The sequence below is a fragment of the Vipera berus genome, assembly GCF_964194415.1.
Source record: "Vipera berus genome assembly, chromosome: 1".
Classification (NCBI taxonomy): Eukaryota; Metazoa; Chordata; class Lepidosauria; order Squamata; family Viperidae; genus Vipera; species Vipera berus.
The window spans coordinates 315259807-315284099 of record NC_138202.1 but is presented as its reverse complement, the minus strand read 5'-3'; the positions used below and the strand labels follow the sequence as shown (position 1 = coordinate 315284099).

The window sequence follows — 24293 nt, the reverse complement described above, 5'->3', positions numbered from 1 at the left end:
TTAAGCCATGCCCTCCACGCCCGGCTGGGGTTTGGTCAGAGGAGGCGGCGGCGGCGGCGGCTGCAGCTCCTCTGCACAGGCTATCCCGGTTATCTGGTAACCGCGTGCTCCGGGCGCAGCGAGGCGCCCGCCGTCACCCCTCGCTAAAGCCCGAGGCGTCGCCAAGACTCCGGGTTGTTCGAGGAGGCGCACCGCCGCGCGCTCGTCGCTTTCCCGGGACAGCAGAGCCGCCGTTCCCGCCTCGTGGACGACGAAGGGGGGCGGGAGGGGTGGGTGGGTGGGTGAAGAGACCGAGAGAAGCCAGAGAGCGTCCGGCTGCCTGAGGAGAAGCCGGGCGGGTCAGCCGGATCCCGCCCTTCCTGGCCCCGCTCCCCGGGGGTTGAAGGCAGCCGGACCCGCCGTTTCCCGCCCGCGCCCCGCTTCTGCTTCTGTACTCCTCCGAGCCATGACCTTTGGCCGGGGTGGCCCGCCGGTGGTGGTGTTGAACGTGGGGGGCACCCGCTACTCTTTCGCTCGGGAGGTGCTGAAGGACTTTCCCCTCCAGCGGGTGAGCCGCCTGCACGGCTGCCTGTCGGAGCAAGACGTGCTCGAAGTGTGCGACGACTACGACCGCGAGCGGAACGAGTACTTCTTCGACCGGCACTCCGAAGCCTTCGGCTTTATCCTGCTCTACGTGCGCTACGGCCACCTGCGCTTCGTGCCCCACATGTGTGAACTCTCCTTCTACAACGAGATGATCTACTGGGGCCTGGAGGGATCTCACCTGGACTATTGCTGCCAGCGCCGGCTGGACGACCGCATGTCCGATACTTATACCTACTATTCGGCAGAAGACATCCGGGCGGAGCCCTCCGGAGCCGGGAGCGGCAGTAGCAAAAGCAGCGGCCAGCCCCAACCTTCCCAGGGCCAGGAGAGCGGGGATGCTGTGGCCCCACCTGGCGCCGGCGAGAAGAAATGGCTGGAAAGGATGAGGAGAACTTTCGAGGAGCCCACCTCGTCGGTGGCCGCCCAGATCCTGGCCACCGTTTCCATCCTCTTCGTCATCGTCTCCATGGTGGTGCTGTGTGCCAGCACCATGCCAGAGTGGCGAACAGCTGAGAACCGAAGCCTGGAGGAGCAGAGCAGGTACACAGCAGACTCAATCAGGGAGCCTTCAGGGTAGGATGAAGTGATTAATATTTCCCCCATCAGTGGTGTGACCTCTGTCCCATTCTGGTCTCTGTGTCTTCTTCTGCCAGCATCAGTTTGCCACATTGGAGATCCCAACTCGTTCCGCATCTCATTTGGCAAGGGGTAAGCTTGGTTTAACAGCCAGGTGATTCTTGAAAACCAGATCAATAACTTCTAGATCTCTGTGTAACCACACAACTAATAGATGGGTTTTCCTGGGAATTAAGCTTACATTTAACTGGGTTTATTTCGGGCTACTAGAAACAAGATTTCACTGTGTGAGTCTTGAACTGTCTTCCTTTGGGTTGACAGTTTGAAAATATAAGAGCTACCAGATTTAAGATAAAACCACTTTGAGCTCCAGTGTGACTGATATAATAATGCTGAAATGAATCAGCCAACCAAATTTTCTGGACTATAATGGCTGCTTTGGAACAAATAAATGTCCTTTTGGTTATCATGCAAAAATGTGCTGTCCCTGTCGTTGGAAAGATTCTATCATTCCCCAGAGAAGTCTATTAAACTTGTCTTATACAGAAGTTGCCAAATTTTATTTACTGACCTTCAGTCAAACAATATTTATCTTGGGAAAAATCATATAGAGGCAAGTAAAATTCTTCCCAAAAGATAATTTGCCAGTTGTTCTCAGTTATTTATCACTTCCAGCTGTAGGAAGAAATGTAATGTTAGGTGTGTACTAACGTCATGTTCAATGCCAGGTAAGTGACTTACAAGCCATTTAGAACTAAGGAGAACAGCTTTTTTGAATCTACTTTATTTTTTACCAAAAGCCCCAAGATCCACCCACCAGAGTCAGTGGTAAAGAAGTTAAAGAACAGGGTGTCTTTCAGCACATTCTGAGCCTAAGAATTTATTTTTGGTAACCAGACTGAACTTTCAGTTCCACAAAAATCCCCTCATGGTTACCCCAAGCGTTGTTAATTTCTGCAGCTTAATTTAGAAAAAAAAGATTGCTACTGGTAAACTGCAGATCAGCCAGGAATCAACCAGTAGAACTCCGTTTACATTTTGTTCATCTTGCCCAGAACATATCGTCTCCCTTATGAAAGTTATTATATTTTTATGAAAGTTTAAAAGAAGTTTGAAAAAATAGCCTTGAGATTTCAGTTCTTAATCATGCTGGAACCAACATTATCTGGCATCTTAGAAGCAATCAAGTTTCTAGCACTGAAATTTGTTTTGCATTTCCTCAGGTTTGCTGGCTGCTGAACCATAGCTGTATATACCATCTCCAGAAACCCTTCTCTGAATAAGTGTGATAGAATTATAAAATCCAGAATAGCTAAATAGAATGACTGCTGTCTTTGCTCGACAGATATCTGACATTGTAATTGCAATACTTTAGGGTGTCAAGTTGGGAAAAAGGTCTAGGGAAATTCCTTTTATCATAAAACAAATTGTCCCACAGATCACCAACTTTTTCAAAGATTATTGATTTTATAATGCACCCAGTCATGCATCAAACAAACATATTGTACACAGACAGCTTTTGATGGGTTTATCCCATGGAATAAGAAACAAGTGAGTGGATATATTTTCTTGGATTATTTTGTGATGCTGTTGAGAATATGCCTATAATGGTATTCTTCCATTTGTCTAATGTAGATCCATGAAAGCTTAATTACTTCCACCCACAGAAGCTGGGCCAGTAATAGTATTATCTTAATTATCTTTGTGTCCCAAGTAAGAGAGGAAAATATGCCAGATTTCATTTGCTTCAAATGCCCATTATTCCTAGAATCTTTTCTCTTTATGAAATAATCTATGCTATTGGTTTTGCAGAACCACAGCCTTTAAAATACTCTTGTTCCTGCAGTTCTGATTTTTTTCTACTTTCCACCATGGTTGCAGTCATCCAGATTTTGCTTTCCAAGTTTTATAGTACTCAAAAGGAATAAGAGGAAAGGCTTATTACATTATTATACAATAGCACGTGCTGCCACTGGCGTACTGGAAACTGTGATTATTGCTATTTAACCTACCCCCTGAAATAAAACATAATTATAAAATAATCATCTTACTTTTTAAATAATTTTCTCATACCTATATACAAACTCCAAATTGAAAGCTATGCGTTTAAGAGGAAGCTTTCTAAATGGGTTACCAAAAGGGTTGTCAACCAGTTTTGTCTGAATTGGGAGAATGCGACATTTGAATTTAAATGGTGGTGGAGTCATGTGTCCTGTTTCTAGAGTCTGATTGCAATCATCAGATTGTACTTTACACCTGTGCACTCTTGACTTGGTTTTTTAATGGACCCAGAAGATTGTACTAATTGAAATAGTCTTACCTCAACGAGTTATCTAATTTCAAGAAGCAGGATTACCAAATGGATTCTGCAGCTTAAAAAGTGCTACAGAATAAAGTATGCTTCAAATTAAAGAACACTTTATAACCTTAATGTGAGCAAGCTTATTAATGTCATCACTCAAATACTGATTAAGCTTACAGATACGTGATGCTCTATTTTGCTTCCTTATATATCTCAAGATATGAATACAGTAAGATTTTTTAATCCCATAGACATGAAACAATTATTTAAACCATTTGTGTTTAAGTGTACAAGTATTATGAAATTTTATAGGCTTATTCAAAAATAGGATAAAATGACACTTAAATCTGGGTAAACTGAAATGATCTTTTAGTCCACATACCTGCAAAGCTAACTTTTTAAAATAGTAGCTTCTATTATTGAACCTAATGATCTCCAACATATTTATTTCAAATTATTCTTAAGTATATGTTTTGGTTTTAAGGAGCATGGGTCAGGAGCCAATCATCCGATAGGGTTGCTTTGGTGATGTGATGAAAACAGCTTTAAACTCCCCCCACCAAAAAAAAGAGATTAGTTCAGTGACAAGTAATAACATAATGATATCTCTTGTATGAACAGATGTAATGTGTACAGATCTGACGTGTGTATAAAATATATACAACTATTTATTTTAAAATTTATATCCACACACTCCTGGCAGGCCTGCCAGTGGCAAATGATGATGGTGATGAATGTGACAATGAGCTTTATTACAGCCACTCATTGTTATAGAAATAGAAAGATTGAGGGCAAGAGAAGAAGGGGATGACAGAGAATGAGGTGGCTGGATGGAGTCCCTGAAGCAGTAGGCGTGAGCTTAAATGGACTCTAGAAGATGGTAGAGGACAGGAAGGCCTGGAAGAACGTTGGCCATGGGGTTGCAATGGGTCAGACATGACTTTGCAACTAACAACAACTTACAAATATAAAACAATAAAACAGTTAAACCCCATAGGCACCTGGGCCTAAAACAATCAAACTATATCAGACCAAACCAAATAAAGGGCCCCAAAACACATCAATCTCAGGCCTGACACCAGAGGCAGGTCTTAAGTGCTTTCCCCTAAGACAGAGGGTGTTGTCCACATCGTTGGAGGGATGCTGTTCCAGAGGGCAGGGACTGCAACATAGAAGGCATGCTTCCTTGGTCCCATAAGATGACAGTGTTTATTAGAAGGGGTGGGAAGGGAACCTGCTTTGCCAAAATGTACTGGGCAGGCATAAATACTTAAAAATAATCAATCTCTCAGGTACTCAGGCCCTATGCCAGTTTACGGTGCAACAATGAAGTACAAAAAACAACATCAATTAAACCAGGACAAATAAAATAAGAAAGTAATAAATGTTACCAACACACACGCACACACAAATGCAAATCAGTGATCATATAAAGTCACAAAACCAGAAAGATTTAAAAGAAGAAAATATTTTTAACTAGGGTTGAACTGTGGGGTCCTTGGTGCTCTCTGAGCTTAGTTGTTTTCTTGCAGACATTTCATTACCAAACTAGGTAATGTCATCAGTGCACCAAGGACCCTACATTAAAAAGAATGTTTGCTATACCAATAGATCTTTAGTTTTCTATTAAAATCTGCCAGGAGGGTGTGATCCACCTCTTTTTTGCTAATGGAAAGTAACTCACAGAAATGTGTGTTATAGAGTTCTACATAATACACTGAATACATGCAATGAAAGAAGACAAATATCTGCTGTATAGAGTCCTAGAATTGAAACAGACCTCAAAAGAACTCTAGTCTCACATTCTCCCAATGGAAGAAATTTAGTTTTATGCTACCTGTAGGAGATGGCCAGCTATCCAAAATGCTGTAAGTAATGTTAAAGAGGTTTGTTTTATTGTACATACCAAGTAGTTAAATAAAACCTCCTAAATAAAATAAAAAAAGATCTATTCATGAAAGTGTTGGCTGAAATTCAAAACCAAAGGTTTTTACGGCTACCATTTCTCTGTTCTTTGCCATCACATTCTGAAGGGACAAGAAAAGTTCTGGAAATGTTTTTTATTTTGTTTATTTATGCATTCCTCCCCTCCACACACACACACACACACACAGTTTGCTTTTATTTTCTGAGCAAGGAGATTGGTCTCACAAAATTGCTAACATCACATTCACTTGTTTACTTTAATCTTAACAATTTGGAAACAATTTGCAGAATTTGTCTGCAAGGTGCTCAGTTACGCTGATTGATAATGTGAGTCAGTACTAACAGAGAACAGTTTATTTTCAGCAGAATATTTTTTGAGGGGTCCTTGGTGCTCTCTGTGCATGGTTGTTTTTTTGCAGCTGTTTCATTATTACAGGTAATGATAGCAAACTAGCACTGATGATGTTATCTAGTTTGGGTAATGAAACGTCTGCAAGAAAGCAACCAAGTCAAAAGAGCACAAAGGACCACCTCGTGTTAACCCTGAGCTACCCAATATTCTCCTTTATCTGTAGAATATTTTCTCCTACAATTTTTCCCATACTATTGTTTAAAACTTAGCTGCACTAATATAGGCGTGTTTTTGAATAACTCTGGTCACAGATGAAGATTTACATTCACATGAATTTCAAAAAACACTGGTTGATCACCTCAAGGTAGTCATTGCAAGAACATCCAGTTTTGTGAGCACTTTAATATCTTTAGTACCTGCTGGTTCATATATAATGTTAAGCCAAGGGTGAATAATCATTTGGGGGCTAATGCCAGCCCTTTATTTTTCTTAACTATTTTTTTTTCAACCACAAAATACTACAGGGGATGTGGCAGTAAAGTATGACAACAGAAAAGAAGAGATGGAAGTTTCAATGCATTTCTTCAATTTGGCTCTTGTTAAATTACTGAAAATTAAATATATGCATCTTATAAATCTATTTTTTAATTTAACTAAAAAACTACTATCTCAATTTGGCAGTTTGCTGCTGAATTTTGGCAGAGTGATCCAGCAAACAACTTATTAGCTGCAGTTTGGCCTACCATGCTCTAATCCATGCATTCATTTTTGTCTTAATGTGATACGTGAACAGCCTAAAATTGCACTAGTTTGTTATTGGGGGAAAAAAAATCTAACAATACACGTACAATTTCAGGTTGGGGTAGCATGTAAGCTTGCTTTATCTGAATTGCAAAACTTTAGAAAATCACTCAGTGGCAGCTGTGTGAAAACTTTGCAAGTAACACGGCTCATGTTGACTAGTCTTTGTGCATCACTCCTGATAAACTAAACAGACACCCAAACTTTGGTAGTCAGTATTGGAATAATTTGGAGCAAATTATTTGTTTCTTTTCATTAGGGAACAAACCTTTTCCTAATATTATTTTCCCAATCCTCTAAAATTCAATAATTTGTGAAGTTTCAAGCAGTGGCTTTCCATTTTGTTTTGTTTTGTTTTTTTTTGTTTTTTGCATTTTACTAGATTCTTAGAAAAGTGTAAGTTTCAGCTTGCTAACACTGGAACACAAATGTAGTTTGTTTGGGTGTTATTTTTTAAGAGGGCAAGTAGAAGTGAATTGAATACATAAACATCATCACAATTTAGTTGTATAGATGTTAGCAATCTTAATATGCAAGCAAATGTCTTCAGAAGATTTGAGCTTATTTAGAAATGTCAAGAGTGCCAGTCATTTGCAGTTGATGCAGTTTTATTCATTTTAAGTAGGACTATTCCAGATCCAATAATCCAGATTGGCATGCATATTTTTGAGAATTAAAGATAGTGAGGAAAAAATGTTTGTATGATGATATCGTATGTCAAGTATTTTATTTGTAATGTTGCCTTCCAGAACAGATTGTGGAAGTGCAGATTAGTTGTCATTTAGCTGAGAACTCTTAGCCTTATATCCTAATTCTGCATGTTTGGATTAGAAAAAAATCCACTAGGTGAAGTAGAAATTACTGCCAAACAATGTATTGCGGATTAACGTATAAGATTACTTTGTGGTCTCTAAAAATACCAGGTTTGCTTTCCACGAGCAGTTGTCCCTTTTTGCTCTCAACAATAAATAAATTATCACAATTAAGGAAGAAAACGTAATGCATTTGCAACCCACAGTATTTCAGCAGGGAATATATAAAAAACAACAACCCCAAATTGCTGGTGTTGCATATTGAAAACAATTTGTGTTAATATTCCTAGGCCACATCTCATCGTCATCATATGCAAAGTAGCTTTTCTCATGTTTGCTAAGTTAAGCACCTGATTCCTATAGAAATCAATAATAAATTTATGCTTTGCATTTAATTGCTCTTTTTTTTTTTAGAGGAAGCAGGTAGCAATAGCCTCCTGACAAAAACCAAGTCATTCAAGTAACCAGCAAAACATCACTGCACGGAATCTCCAAAGAGAGGGACACTGCATCTTAAGCAGCCGTGGCCAGTCAGAGAAAAGCTCTGTTTTCATTCTATTTTAATGGTGGCTGATTTTTTCAGAGGCACGATTTACCTGGCTGTTTGCAATCCACAGCCACTTGATGTCTTTCCAACTAAGGGATTTGCCACAGTCCTGAGACAGCTGCAAGCATTGTGTGTCCATAGATTCCTGTGACATAGAGAGCAAGCGAGGATGAGCCTTAAAACAATGAAGCAGACAAGGAGGGCACCTGTCTTAGCTCTGCCCTTAAAACAATGTGCAGTCCCCAGGGCAACAATCATACATACTTCATTCCCTTTGTTCCCACTGAAACTACAGGTAAAGCTTAAATCAGCCAGGAGATTAACAAGAAAAGAAGAAAAAGGGAAGAAAGGGACAAAGCAGCAAAGTATAAGACCAGGAGTACAGAACAATCACGAATGAAGGCAAATATGCGTGTCCCAGGATAATATTGCAGGATCCAATCTGGGTCGAAGACAAAACTTCTGGTCCCGGTGACCGGCCCAGATTGGATCCTGCAATAATCATTTACCCTGTTATTTGGATCGTCTTGGTATGAGAAACTACATACTTACCATTGCTTAATATGCATTACTTTTTCTTTGAATGTTCTGTTGCATGTTCAAAGTTGCTATTTTTTAAAGAATGCTAGCATCACCTTGATGAGGATGAATTAGGAGGAGAAAAATTTTGTTAGTATAACACATTAAAACAGTTACATATAATGCATATATAATGTAACCATATTGTTTGGAAAACAGAACGGTAGCTGTCATGGGGGTAAACTTGTACAATAATACACAGCAGGTTTTCCCTTCATTCTGTGAAAGAGAAATGGAAGAACTGAGCTTGAATTTTTTTAGCTTATGAAAATGTAAACCCCACTTGTATTTTCCACCCTAACCTAAATGGCGGAGACATCATAAAGGATCTTGAATATTTCTGACCTATGAACTTCCCAGTAAATGAATTCTAAGCATAACCTATTGAATTCTATGCTATGGAAAATCTAATCCTGGGAAGCTTTTTTAGTGCTTTAACAGGTAATACCACCTGACACTATGAAGCAGTGGTGGGATTCAAATATGTGAACAACTGCTTCTCTGTGTGGATGCTGCTTCCAGAAGTCAATTCTGGGCCTGGGCAACAAAAAATTAGCTACCAGTTCTGCTGAAGTGGTGCGAACCAGCTGAATCCCACCACTGCTATGAAGCCACATAGAACACATGCACACTAATTTTGTAATGACAGTAAATCTGTCTATGGATGCTTTTGGAGATTTAGAGATGACTGTTAGTAACCTATTAGCCTCAGAAACAAGACTGAGCCCTTAACATCGTATTCAAAAGTTGTGGGTCTGAGCATAAAATGACTGGATTCTTAAACAAAATTAAACCTCAGCATCTGGTTCTGCAAATGTTAGCTATTATTAGCTAGGCAGTTAATCATATCCATCAAAAGCTATCATTTTGCTGATTGATATTCTAAAGAATGTCGGTCCTGTAGCAGAATATTCATACTTTGAATGAAAACTAAAACTTCATCATAAGCTAAAAGAAAGTTGGCAAAATCTTGTAAGCATGTAAGCACTTAAACTTCATTTTAAATTCCCTTTAAAACACAGAAAATTAAGACATATTTCCACTACACTCAAGAATCCACAAATCGTTTTAAAATTTCAGTTGTATCACTAGATCTCAATTTAGAGCATCCAGTACAGTTGGATTACTTTCCCATTGGTCTTAGCAGGACTGTTACCATAGAGAGGCTTGCTGGAGAGACTGGAAATTGTTGTCTAACACAGCTGCTTTAGAAAGAAAAGCTAAGAACATACATACTGTTTTTAGCACGTGCTAAACACTGCAAATGTATATGCATTTTCCCTGGGGAAAACTTCACAGTTTAATGGGACTTACTTTCAGTGAAGTAGACACACCTGTGGCTTAAGACCTTGCTTTGTCTGTACTGAATGGTATGTCTTCAGGTTAGCATTGATAAGCAGAAGGTTGTCAGTTTCCAAATATAGTATTACAATCTGGCTTTGAAGCTTAGGGAGGTAAAATGGATAAAAGCTAAGGAAAGCAACAAGAAAGGTTAATTGATTTTTGCAAAAAGGGAGAACAAATAGGACCTCCGGTGCATCAAATTTGGTTGCACAAAGCCTCTTGAACTGGGGCTAGAGTAAAAGGAGAAACTACTTGATAATTAGATCTGATGCTCAATTGTTTCCTGGCAAGACTATTTAGGGCCCCCTTACTTCTTATGGGCAAGTCACCCCTTTTCTTCCTTTTCTAGTGTCATTGTCTAGAATACACTGAATTATTTTGGAGGCAGATCTAAAATATGAGCTGAGCTATTTGGGGTTAGCATATTCAGTGATACTGAGAACTAAGAGCCGTTTTCTTTCCCTCCCTCTTTCTCATGCTAAAAAAGTTGCTGGCTCTTAAACATTGGAAGGTTAATAAATGTTACACAAGTTCCCTTTTAGCACATACCTGCATCATATTGGATTGAAGCATATAATACATTATGTAAAAATCCATAGGTATTATAAGGATTTCATATAATAGAACTTGAAAAATTGCTAATATTTTTGAAAAGGATTTTAATCAGAGTGACCAGTGTTAATCAAACTGGACCAATGGTTTTACAGATTTATAGAATCATAGGGCTGGAAGGGACCTTGAAGGTCTTCTGGTCCAATCCCTTGCTCAAGGCAGGAGTTCTTATACCATCCTGGACAAATTGCTGTCCAATCTTTTCTTGAAAACCTCCAGTGGTGGAACATCCACAACTCTGGGAGGCAAACTGTTCCATGGCTTAATCATTCTCACTCTCAGGAAATTCCTTCTTGTTCCCACTTGACTCTCCATGAGCTTCCATACATTGCTTCTTGTTCTGCCTCAGTTGCTACAGAGAATAAATTGACACCTTCTTCCCCATGACAGCCCTTCAGATATTGGAAGACTGCTATTGTTCTGAACCAGCCCTCTTCTGGCCTTGTAATAAGGCAAACCCCTATTCAGAAAGAAGAGACTGGAGAGCGTCCAAGGCTAAAAGGCATCTGCCAAGATTTATTACGCAGTTAACAAAAACACTAGAGCTTGTCTTCTCAAGCGGAAAAGTTGCTTTCAGCAACCAGCCCCTCCCCAAACACTCCTTTTATAGAGAGCTCAGGGCGTGGTCTCCCTGTGCCTCCTCCCGAGGAGTCCCGCAGTCTTTCTTTGTTTGTTCCTGCTCGACTGCCTCCTGCGTCGGGCGTCCTTGAACAGGGCCAGCTGTGGGTCATCTTCCTCCGCACTCTCGGGCTCACGCAGCTGAGAAGAGGTCCCCGGCTGAGGGCTCTGCAAAGCCTCCAAACCATCATCAGCCGGTTCGTTTCCCTCCTCCCCCTCATCTGAGTCATCCGATACATCGGAGCCGGCTGTCGGACCCACAGGCTGGCCCTGAGTCACAACACTATCCCGCACCGCAGGGCCCTTCCCCCGGGTCTGCCGATCCGGATGCGGTCGGGATGGGAACTGTTCGTGAAAAGCAGTCACCAACGCAGGGGCATGAACGGCAGTCGCGTCTTCCCATGTGAAGTCCTCCGGCCCGTACCCTTTCCACTCGATCAGGTACTGGAAGCGACCTTTCAGCCAGCGGGAATCCCTGATGCTGGCGACCTCGTACTCGGGGGTGCTGTCGCCATCACCAGGTCCTGATGGGGGAGGTTCCGCTTGGCGAAGTGGACAAGCCGGTTGTTCGGGGACCAACAAGGACCGATGGAAAACGGGGTGCACGCGCAGGGAACGTGGCAGAGTTAAACGATAGGCGACCGGGTTGATGACGGCCTCGACTGGGAACGGTCCAAGGTAACGGTGGTCCAGCTTCCTCGCCGGCCGAGTGGATGGTAGGTTCCTGGTGGACAGCCAGACCCGATCCCCCACCGATAATGGAGGCGTATCCCTTCTCGACCGATCGGCGAACCTCTTGTAGTCGGCCTTGGCCTTCTCCAGCTGCCGTCGCACCAACCGATGGATCGCCTGTAATTCCGCCATGAATTCGTTCGCTGCCGGCTCCGGTGAGTCCACGGGAGAAAGGGGGAAAAACCTGGGGTGATAACCCACGTTGGCCAAGAACGGTGTCATCTGCGTGGAGGTGTGCTGCGAGTTGTTAAAGGCAAACTCGGCTATGGCCAAATAGTCCACCCAATTGTCCTGCTGCAGGTTAACATAGCAGCGCAGATACTGCTCTAAGATGCCGATGACCTTCTCGGTACCCCCGTCGGTCTGAGGATGATGCGCGGACGAGAGGCAAACCTTAATGTCCAACGCCCGCATCAACTCCTGCCAGAAGCGGGCTGTAAACTGGGCCCCCCTATCGGAGACGACCCTATCGGGAAGGCCGTGCAGCCGGAACACCTGTTGGATGAACATGCGACTAGTGGCGCGAGCTGACGGTAAGCCGCGACAGGGGATGAAGTGCGCCATCTTGGTCAACATGTCCACCACCACAAACACTGTCGTGAAGCCGGAGGATGGGGGTAGATCCGTCAGAAAGTCCATGGACACAGCCCCCCAGGGTCTCTTGGGCGTTGGCAAAGGCTGCAGTAAACCAGGCGGGGCCCCTGTCGCTGACTTGGCCTGCCTGCATGGGACGCAGGAGGTGACATAAGACTGGACATCGTGTCGGACTCGGGGCCACCAGAAGGTACGGGAGACCAGGTTCAGAGTCTTGAACAGGCCAAAATGCCCCGCAGCCGGGTTATCATGACATTGGCTGAGGACGAGTCCCCTGAGTGGCCCTCCTGGAACATAGAGCCGGTCACGATAATACAGGAGTCCATCCGTGACCGACCAAGGCGAATCTGGCCCCACCTCTTCCTTCCGCTGAGCCACCCACGCCTCCTGCTGCTGCGCCTCCCGGATCCGAGCCCGTATATCCACCGGCTCCCGCACCGCAGCAAAAGACTCGACGGGGATCACTGTCCTGGGCGGAAGCTTGTCTTCCACTCGGGTGTACTCGGGCTTCCTGGACAGAGCATCCGCTCTCTGGTTGTGCCCGCTTGGTATGTACCGCACCCGGAAGTCAAACCTCGCAAAGAAGAGGGACCACCGGATCTGGCGTTGGTTCAAATTCCGAGCGGTCTGCAGGCTTTCCAGATTCTTGTGGTCCGTCCGGACCTCGATTTGATGCCGCGCCCCCTCCAGATGATGCCTCCAAGCCTCGAACGCCGCCTTGATGGCCAGCAGCTCCTTCTCCCAGATGGTATAGTTGCGCTCCGAGGGGGTCAATTTCCGAGAGTGATACGCGCAAGGGAAAAGGGTACCGTTGGGCGTCGCTGCCTGGAGTAACACGGCCCCAATGGCAATGTCGGAGGCGTCCGCCTCCACGACAAACGGCCGTTGCGGGTCAGGATGCTTCAAGATGGGCTCCTTCATGAAGGCGTCCTTCAAAGCTTGGAACGCCTGTTGTTCGGGGGCGTTCCACTGGAACCGAGTCTTCTTCTGCAGGAGCCGGGTAAGGGGGGCTGTCAGGGCAGCAAAGCCAGGAATGAATGTTCGATAGTAGTTGGCAAATCCAAGAAGTCGCTGAACATCCTTCACGCGACGTGGGGGTTGCCAACTCTGCAACGACTCAACTTTACTCGGTTCCATGGCGATGCCCTCAGGAGAAATGCGGTGACCCAAGAAATCGATGGTCACCTGGTAGAACTGGCACTTCTCCAACTTGGCAAACAGCCGATGTTTCCGGAGGCGCTGCAGGACCTGACGGAGATGCTGATGATGCGCTTCACGCGACGGGGAGTAAATCAGGATGTCGTCCAGGTAAATCACGACAAACTGGTCCAACAGATCCCGAAAGATGTCGTTCATAAAATGCTGAAACACAGCGGGGGCGTTGGTCAGGCCAAACGGCATCACCGTGTACTCGAAATGTCCATAGCGAGTACCAAACGCCGTCTTCCACTCATCACCCGGCCGAACCCTGACGAGGTTGTAAGCTCCACGCAGGTCCAGTTTCGTGAAGATCTTAGCCTCCCGGAGTCGGTCCAAGAGCTCGGGGATGAGGGGCAGCGGGTAGCGGTTACGCACCGTGATGGCGTTGAGTTTCCGGTAGTCACAGCAGAGCCGTAACTTGCCCGACTTCTTTTTGACGAAGAGCACGGGGGCAGACACTGGCGAGGACGAGGGCCGGATGAAACCACGAGCCAAATTCTTTGTCAAGAAGTCCCGCAATGCAGCCAACTCGGGCTCCGACATGGAATACAAACGCCCCACTGGGAGAGGCGCATCAGGGACTAGATCAATGGAGCAGTCGTAGGGCCTGTGCGGGGGTAATTGGTCCGCCTCTGACTCGCTGAACACATCAGCAAAGTCGGACAGTTCGGGAGGCAAAGAAACTCCTGAGGAGCCCTCCACCTGGCCGGCACAGATATGGCGGGTGTGGTCCACGCACTGCAAACTCGGGAAGGTGACCAAGTTCTGAGACCAATAGATCTGTGAATCATGCGCCCGGAGCCACGCCAGTCCCAAGACCACGGGGAAGTGCAGATCCGAAGTGATGTAGAACTGGATGGCCTCCACATGGGAACTGATGGCCATACACACTGGTTGCGTGGCGGCCGTAATAGGCCCAGACAGGAGCACTCGACCATCAATAGTCTCCACTAGCATGGGCGGATCCACCGGACACTGGGGAACAGCCCATTTGGCCACGAAGGCCGAGTCCATGAAGTTAGTGGTAGCCCCAGAGTCAATTAAGGCATGGACCGGAATCCCCTCTGGCTTGCCAGGAAGGATCAGACGTGCCTCCAAAATCAAATGCCGTGGAGGTTCACAGGCACCGTCGGAATGGCGTCGCTCGGCGTGGTCGTTGTGGGTCGCCCGATCTATCACACCGTCTAGATCGGGCTCGGGCCGTTTCCCGACAGCAAAGCAGGGGACTTTCTCGGGGCCGGCTTGGTCACTGACGCCCGCTGACGCTTCTTCGGGCAAGAAGCAGCCAAATGTCCAGGGTCCCCACAGTAAAAACACAACCCCCCCGATCGTCGTCTGTCCATTTCCGTCACCGATAGACGGGACCTGGCGGCACCCAGCTCCATTGGCTCCTCCCTCTGGACTGGGGGCTCACGCACAACAGGGGCGGCAGGGGTCTGTGGGGTGGCACGGCGACTCATTCGCTGCTGCAGCCGGGCATCGATCCGCAGACAAAGATGGATCAGCCCATTCAGATCTGAGGGAATGTCCACGCGGGCCAGCTCATCCAACATCTCCTCTGACAAGCCATCCTGAAAGGCATCCACGAGCGCAGCCTCATTCCAGGCGGAATCCTGGCTAAGCAGCCGGAAATCGCTGATATAGGCCTGTAGAGGGCGCTGACCCTGCCTCAAAGCTTTCAGGCGTCGGGTGGCAGTCTGCGCCTTAATCGGGTCCTCGTACATGAGGCGCATATGGTCACAAAACCCCCCAAAGTTATCCAACAAAGGGCTAGGCTGTGCCAACAGAGGCGTGCCCCAACGAGCTGCATCTCCCGACAGAAGGCTCAACACGAATCCCACCTTATCTCGGTCAGTGGGGAAATCAGCTGCTCTCACACTGATAAAAAGCTGGCATTGTCCCAGGAAGGCAGGAAACAGTTCTGGATTACCAGCAAATTTATCCGGCATAGCTATCTGACATTTCCTCCTGGGTGGGGGTGCAGCATGTACCTGAGCTTGCAGTTGAGCCACCTGAGCTGCCAGCAAAGTGAGTTGCTGGGTGAGCTGGGCATTCTCGGCAAGAAGCTGCTCCATCGTAGTAATAAGGGGTGGGTGGCTGAAAGCAAACTGTTCTGAACCAGCCCTCTTCTGGCCTTGTAATAAGGCAAACCCCTATTCAGAAAGAAGAGACTGGAGAGCGTCCAAGGCTAAAAGGCATCTGCCAAGATTTATTACGCAGTTAACAAAAACACTAGAGCTTGTCTTCTCAAGCGGAAAAGTTGCTTTCAGCAACCAGCCCCTCCCCAAACACTCCTTTTATAGAGAGCTCAGGGCGTGGTCTCCCTGTGCCTCCTCCCGAGGAGTCCCGCAGTCTTTCTTTGTTTGTTCCTGCTCGACTGCCTCCTGCGTCGGGCGTCCTTGAACAGGGCCAGCTGTGGGTCATCTTCCTCCGCACTCTCGGGCTCACGCAGCTGAGAAGAGGTCCCCGGCTGAGGGCTCTGCAAAGCCTCCAAACCATCATCAGCCGGTTCGTTTCCCTCCTCCCCCTCATCTGAGTCATCCGATACATCGGAGCCGGCTGTCGGACCCACAGGCTGGCCCTGAGTCACAACAGCTATCATGTCTCCCCTGACCCTTATCTTTATTATTATCTTTATTAAGCTAAACATACCTTTTTTTGAATCGTGGTGACCAGAACTGGATGCAATATTCCAAGTGTGGCCTCACTAGTACAGTATAAAACAGTACTATCACTTCCTGTGATTTTGATGCTATCCTTCTGTTGATGCAGCCTAGATACTTAGGGTTTTTTTGGCAGCTGCAGCACACTACTGATTCATTCTTAAGCAGTGATACACCAGGACACCTAGATCCCTCTCACAGTTACTACTTTTGAGCCAGATACCTCCTATTCTGTATCTATGTAAGTGGCTTTTCCTACCTAAGGGCAGGGCCTTACTTTTCTCACCACTGAACTGACCTTATTGGATAGGGCTCAATGCTCAAGTCTGTCAAGATCCTGAATCTGGAGCTTATCTTCCGAAGTGTTAACTTTCCCCCCTAGGTTGGTGTTGTCTGCAAATTTGATGAGTTTCCCCTTCTATTCTCTCATCTAGATCATTCGTGGGGATTTTGAAGAGCACCAGGCCCAAGACCTTGAGGTACCCCACTGCATGCATCCCAACACATAGACGTACATGCACTGGTCCACTTTGTCAAATGCCTCACTGAAGTCCAAGTGCACTATATCCACAGCATTTCTCTGATCCACTAATTACTTTATCATAGAAAGCAATAAGGTTGATCTGGCATGATCTGTTTTTAACAATCCTATGCTTGCTTCCAGTAATTGTCTTGTTCCTTTCTAGATATTCACAAATCTGCTGCTTGATTATTATTATTTTTTAGGAGTTTTGTAGGTATTGATAGGGACGCGGTGGCTCAGTGGGTTAGGACGCTGAGCTTGTCAATCGGAAGGTCGGCAGTTTGGCGGGTCGAATCCCGAGTGCCGCGTAACAGAGTGAGCGCCTGTTACTCGTCCCAGCTTCTGCCAACCTAGCAGTTCGAAAGCACGTAAAAATGCAAGTAGAAAAATAGGGACCACTGCGGTGGGAAGGTAACAGCGTTCCGTGCGCCTTTGGCGTCTAGTCATGCCGGCCACATGACCACGGAGATGTCCTCGGACAAGCGCTGGCTCTTCGGCTTTGAAACGGAGATGAGCACCGGCCCCTAGAGTCGGAAACGACTAGCACGCATGTGCGGGGGAACCTTTACCTTTACCTAGGTATTGATGTCAAGCTGGTTGATTTGTAGTTTCCTGCATCCAGGGTTTTTCGTCGTTGTTGTTGTTTTTTGTCATTTTTGAATATTGAAACCACATCAGCTCTTTTCCAGATCTTTGGCAGTTTCCTTGTGCTCCAGGAGTTCTAAAAGATTTCATTCAGTGGTTCCATGATCACATATGTGAACTACTTCAGTACCCTGGGATGTAAATTATCTAGTCCCAAAGAGCTGAACTCATCCAAAGGAGATAGGTGTTCTCTTATCAATTTTGCCTATTTCTGACCTGCATTCCTGTTCTGCCTCCCACAGTGCTGCTTTTGATAGGTTGGGCTATTTTTTTCCCTTTTGCATAAAGACAGATGCAAAGAAGGAATTAAGCAGTTCTGCTTTCTCCCTGCCAGTTTGACCTATCATAGGATAGAATTATGCAAGGGTGGGTACAGGAAGAACAACTCTGAAGGAGTCTGTTGGCATAGGCAAGAATGATGAAGAATAGCAAATGTGAAACGAGCGAAGTAAATACAAATAGCGTTGTGCTAGATTTCATGAGCCACTGAATCCTAAGTATACTTGGAGGTAAGTGCTAGTAAATCTTCATTCTGAAGAAATAATAAATGTTATTCTACCCCAAATTCACATTTACTTTTAAACAATTCAAAAACGGTTAATTACTGATTTTATTGGGATTGTGTAAGGGTGGAGTAGGTATATGTGGTTGGTTTCTAAAGGTACTTTGATGCAAGAATAAAAGCACATCCTCATCCACAAACTGATGTTGTCAACTTTAATCACAGGCTGTCTTGTCTTTTGTTTTCCCACCTTCATGTTTCTTGTCTTGTATATTCCATTTTATTCAGATATTTAGTGGATGATGAGGCCATGCCTTTGATTTTTCTATTTTTAGCTCTCAATAAATTTGCAGAAGAATTTTATAAAACTTTGTAAAGGAAAATGTGCAATTTGCAACTGAAAGCTGTTTTGACAGCTCAGAATATAATTACTTTGAATACAACAAACTAGCCTTATTACTGATTTTTTTTTAAAAAAATTCTGAAGCGGTTTAAACTAGAAGACTATTTTGTTTAAGTCTTATCAGTAAGAGCAAAAAGTAAGAAACAGATTAAATGAAAAGATTGATCTAGAGTAACCTCCTAGGACTCGGGGAGTTGTAAGAGACCTAAGTTTAGAATCATCCTACAATTGTTAAAATAATTTTCTTAGAAGTGTAATAAATATTCTAAATAAAGAAAACTGAATACAAAAGAAATAAAATGGCCATATCTATTGGAATATTTAGCGTCATTATTTTTCATGTCAGCTCTCTCTGCGCCCCTGCAAGTAATGCTGAACTACATTTCTGAATGAGTTTAATTCCTAAACACATGGAAAACTTTGAGTACTTGCTCTCCTTCCGGTAAACTCTGAAGACCTGGTTTTTTTCCTCCAGGCCTTGGATTAGGCTGAATGGAGGAGGCGGTAGGCCAGTGTGAGAGTTCACTTGTGGGTCATTCCTTCCAGGTAAGTCGTTATTTTTTGACCAATTGTTTTTCATCTGCCCAGGTTCATTTGGAGTCAGGTGCCCTTATAAATATGTCAAATAAATAGTATCTCTCAAATCTCGGCAGAGCACCAGGTTAGAAAATATTACTACATTCTCCATTGGAACTAATTTTGTGTTGTTTTTTTTGTTTTTTAAAAAAAAGGATTGTAGTTCGGCATTACAATGTGGGGGAAGTATACTGGAATTATTTGCATTACTACTGAGTAGACATATAGCTATTGTATAACATATTATTCTATATTTATTTGCTTTTTTTGCTCCTTAACAGAATTGTGTATGCAACTAAATTGGAAACCAGAGGCCAGGGTAAACCTAGATTGCAGAATTCATTGTTTAAACTAAAAAAATCAGAACAAAGTTACCACTCTGAAATGAAATGTCGCTATTGTAGCATCTATTAGGATTTTCACAAGTTCTGCTAGTCTTCATCAGGAAACATATTTCAGAAAGCAGAACGAAGAGAGAAAAGTGAAACAAAACAGATGAAATGGAGGAAAATATGCATAATTGAATAGTTTAAGCTCTATTATGAATTACAGCATTCATGTTATGCTAGATGAGCAGAACTAATTCTCCCATTTTTTAAAAGACATAATCTAGTTGTTATTTGAATATGTCTCTAGTCTTAGGTGAATACGTACATTCTCTTGATAGGCAGTAAACTAGAGGTAGATCATGTCATTAAGTTTAAATAGTATATAAAAATGATTGGCTGACACTCAGTACTGCTGTCTCTCTAATATGTAATGGTAATAATTCTAAATGATTGAAAAACAAAATTAAAACACTATAACTATAAATTAAATAAAAAGCCACTCATTTCAATGCAAAAAGATTGCACCATATTTACCTGAAAAAGTCAACCTTAAATTTAAGATACTTCCCTTCCCCCCAACCCTAAAGACAAACAGACAAAAAAAACTACCATGTAGGCCAGGGGTCTTCAAACTTGGCCCTTTTATGACTTGTGGACTTCAACTCCCAGAATTCCTCAGCCAGCAAAGCTGGCTGAGGAATTCTGGGAGTTGAAGTCCACAAGTCATAAAAGGGCCAAGTTTGAAGACCCCTGATGTAGGCAAAAGCCCTGTGCCACGTTCAGTTTCTTCACATGGTCCAGTAGAGGAACTAATTATATTTGAATTCAATACTGGAAATTTCCCCTGCGTATAGCTTTGTCTGTATAATTATTAGAAATCTTACTTGGAAAAAAATAACAAAGATAGGACAAACAAAAATATTAACTGACCAAAATATTAATATTAATTAATAATTACTGATTATTAATTACTGATAAAATAAGGTGCTGAGTTTATAAAATGCACATACAACCACTAGGTTTTGGCACACACAAATCATTCATACACAGAAGCACACAAACATACCTTTCTACTTCCAGAGAAACAACAAAGAAGAAGGAAACAGATGGAGTTGAAGTGAGGGGAAATTAAAAAAAAATAGAAATCCTGCTTAGACTTTAGAAAAGGGATTAAAATTGATCAGAAAAGCATTTTTAAACAAATCTTCAAAGGAATCCATGCTTTTCAGCAGTGATAAGTCCAGTCATTTGCACCATCTCCCCATTTTTTATTTTTTATTTTGTTCTCAACAGCAGTTTCTTTTTTTTCCATTCAATTCACAGGTAAGCATTTTGGAGGAAAACTTTCCTTTCTTGGTGAAATTGTATGCAGGTATTGAAACATCATAAACATTGGAGGTGGATATAAAACAGCCTGAGCCAAAAGTACAGCTATGGGAAGTCTCTATGATTAACTGTTTTGGTGTATCTCCATTGTGGAAGCACAAATGCTGACATGGGATTCCACCTTTGGTCATTTCTACAGGTTACAAGTTATGCTTGTCTTGCTATAGGATTTTGCTTACTTTGGCATCCTTGATTTCCAGAGACTGGTTCTGAATTTTTAGACTTCTAGCTGCAACACAAGGGAAGCAGTAGGCAAAGGGTGTGTGTGTGTGTGTGTGTGTGTGTGTGTGTGTGTCTTTTCAATACCTGGCTGATAGAAGTGAAAGAAATGCAGAAATGAAAACCAAGTAAATTTTAAAATGTTATTTTTGACAATTTCTAATTAATTCAGGAAAACAGTAGGGTAGAACTGTTTGTTGCAAACTACCTCTGATGGTGTTATGCAGTGTTCTTTGGGCCCTTTTTATATACATGGAGTCCAAATTGTCCCACATTTTCAGAATTACAGTGCAAGTCTTCTCTTCCTCATGCATTACAACTTCTGGAATAATAGCACTGCTAGACTGGAATCTCTACTTTGTTTTAAACTTTGCTGTTTTGAAGACACAGCAAGGGTATAGTTTAGCATGATTTTAGAGGTGGAAAGAAGTTGGGCAATCATTATAGAGCTTGCTTTCCCAACAAACCAGGTCTTTTGGATGAGTTGGACTTTAATCTCCCTAAGCAGAACTATCACATCTGGTCTGCAAATATCTGGATGCCCACCAGATGGCAACCAAAGAGTGCAGAATACTCCACTTTTCTTTGCTCTTTCCTGGACATCTGGAACATTGCAACCCTACCGTACTATACTAGTTCAAAGAATGGCCAACTGAAGTCCAGCACATATAAAGGTTACCTAATCTTTGGATCTCCTTTGGCTTTTATTTTGATGAGTGGCATTGCTGCAATGATTAAATCTGTGTTCTGTTCAAAAAGCATTAGAGACATGTCTGAACAGGATACTCAGCTTAAATGAGAAGAATCCTCAGTGTTTTAGTGCTTCTGTTTGAACAATTCTAATTGTTCGCAAAAACTATCTGCTGCTCTCAAGGTTATGGTAACCACAGAGAGTTGTTCCATTCTATTCAGCGATTTCAAATGCTTTGAGAGAGAGGACTGCTTGAGCTATTTTACTGCTGAATAGTAATCATTCATCCAGAAAAGCATTTTAAATGGCCTAGCACTAGTATTTTGAAGAGGAATTCACAGAGAAATTAAACTGCAGTATAGTCTGAACCAAATATAGGAACATTAAATCAATTGTTTCACATATATACACAAAATCAAAGAAGCAAATGAAACATTTAACCTGACCAACATCTTAAGTCCTCAGATTTTAATGATAATGATAATCCCTTCCCCCAGAAATCAAAATAACTTTAAAAAAGCTTTAAGAAAACATAGCCAGGTGAGATATCCACACGGAAGACTTTTAACTGAGAATTTTTACTGGGGCTTTTATTTTCAGGGATAATTTAATCTTTTTAATTGTTTTTTAACTTTTGTATTTGTATTGGTGTGATTTTAAAATACCCTGTAAACCGCCCTGAGTCCTTCGGGAAAGGGCGGTATATAAATCTAATAAAATTAAATTAAATTAAATTAACACAATAATGATTTTTGGAAGGAAAAAACAATAAGAAAACTGTATAAACTCCAATTTGACTTTGAATTTGGCATATTTTTCTACTAAAAGTCTGAGTCCATGTCAGTGTAAAAGTGTCCATTAAATAAGCCTCTAAGCATTGAAAAATATTCCCAATAAAGAGTTTTAAAGAAATTTAATAGTTTTGCTTATGTTCTTTTTGGCAGGATAATCGAAGCCATTTGCATCGGCTGGTTCACGGCAGAGTGCATTGTGAGGTTCATTGTCTCCAAAGACAAGTGTGAGTTTGTTAAGAGACCACTGAACATCATTGACTTGCTGGCTATCACTCCGTATTATATTTCTGTGCTGATGACAATTTTTACAGGGGAGAATTCTCAGCTTCAGAGGGCTGGAGTCACCTTACGGGTTCTGAGAATGATGCGGATTTTTTGGGTAATTAAATTGGCCCGCCACTTCATCGGCCTTCAGACGCTCGGCCTGACTTTGAAGCGATGCTACAGGGAGATGGTGATGCTGCTGGTCTTCGTTTGTGTTGCCATGGCAATTTTCAGTGCTCTTGCCCAACTTCTTGAACACGGACTGAAAATAGGAAAACCCAATGAAGGCTATGCAAGCATTCCTGCTGCTTGTTGGTGGGTTATCATCTCCATGACCACAGTTGGTTATGGGGATGTTTGTCCTATCACAGTACCTGGAAGGATTCTTGGAGGGATTTGTGTAGTCAGTGGAATTGTTTTGCTAGCTCTGCCTATTACATTCATCTACCACAGCTTTGTGCAGTGTTACCATGAGCTCAAGTTCCGGTCTGCTAGATGTAGCAGGAGTCTTTCTGCAGAATTTTTAAATTAACAAATAGCACATATTGCATTTCATAGCAGAACATAAAATATTGAAGAAAGTGGTAAGTTCTTCCTCATCGTTTTCCATCTTGCCGTCTGAGGAATTATGAAGCTGGTACAATACTCTGTGACTTAAGAGGAATATCTCCCTACTCTGTTTGAGGGATGGTCACTTGCTCTTCACCTCAGAAGACCTGAGATTCATAAGGGAGAAAACATCTTCATTTTCATAGTCTCAGCGGTTGTGAACATTTCCAACTCATTTCTCCAAATCCTAGATCACGGGTGTTAAACTCTCCACGTCACGTGACGTGTCATGACGTATCACAACTTTTCATATTATTGCCAGAGCTGGGGTGGGCGCAGTCTCTGCATGATGCAGCCAGCCCACCGGCCGGCAGTTTGACACTCCTGTCCTAGATAGTATAGTTTTGAAATGCATTTTAAATAACATATCAATAAGAAGTGTCCAACTTTTAATTGCCAGGACCACACGTGACAGCATGTGGATTGTTAAGGGACAGGATATTGGGGATGCAAAGGGGCAGAGCCAAAATATTCTTTCCTCCCCCTTTGAAGTTTTGATCAAAAAAGAAGAGTTGCTGTTATTTTACAAACCGTGATAAGTCTATTTTAGGGCATTCTGGAGATATGTCTCATGTCAAAATGGCAGAAAACGATGCCACCAATTTTTAGTAACTGTAATCAGAGGTGGATCCGGAGCTACAAAACAAATAGTCCCAGGATGGAGGGGCAAATATATTCTCGGAAGCCTTAAATTGCTTCCTTCGTAGATATAAACAAACATATTCACCCAAATACATGTTTATTTTTTAAAAAAAATACGGTCAGATCCATGTTTATGTAGAAGAAACCCATGAAAATGACTGAAATTTGTTAGCTATCACTATTATGTGCAATTTATTTCATTGAAGTTTTTTCTAAGTACAATTTAGTCTGGATCTGGCACAATACATATGGGTCTTGGTTTCAATATAAGGAACAAAGTGACTGGTATTGTACACCAAGAATTATGGGGAGAATTGTGATTCTTTATTTTGAAACTTACATGAAAGCTATTCTTGAAAGTTGGGTATTTTGATTTAGTGTGGGAGGCTGCTTTTCTTTGAGGAAAAATCTAATCAGAATGGTGGAATACAGATTGAACAGTAACAGTAGTAGTAATAGTAGTAATG

The 24293-nt window shown here is 43.0% G+C and overlaps 1 protein-coding gene across 2 annotated transcripts; it reads left to right on the top strand.

The window, feature by feature from the left end:
- The first annotated feature begins 393 nt into the window (after window positions 1-393).
- On the top strand, window positions 394-23196 carry KCNG3 (potassium voltage-gated channel modifier subfamily G member 3). Of its 2 annotated transcripts, none has more exons than XM_081319492.1 (2): window positions 394-1125; window positions 22462-23196. In XM_081319492.1, exons 1-2 carry the CDS (start codon window positions 446-448, stop codon window positions 23105-23107), a joined length of 1326 nt encoding a protein of 441 aa, XP_081175618.1. In that variant the 5' UTR covers window positions 394-445; the 3' UTR covers window positions 23108-23196. The 2 variants fall into 2 exon arrangements, with proteins under 2 accessions (XP_081175618.1, XP_081175617.1); XM_081319491.1 differs by having other exon boundaries at window positions 394-1158.
- The last annotated feature ends 1097 nt before the right edge of the window (window positions 23197-24293 follow it).

Bases quoted from the DNA above. Each gene is read 5' to 3' on its own strand.
- KCNG3 (XM_081319491.1), top strand. From the start codon at position 446: ATGACCTTTGGCCGGGGTGGCCCGCCGGTGGTGGTGTTGAACGTGGGG. The intron at 1,159-22,461 runs GTAGGATGAAGT...TCTTTTTGGCAG, and splicing joins TCAATCAGGGAGCCTTCAGG to GATAATCGAAGCCATTTGCA.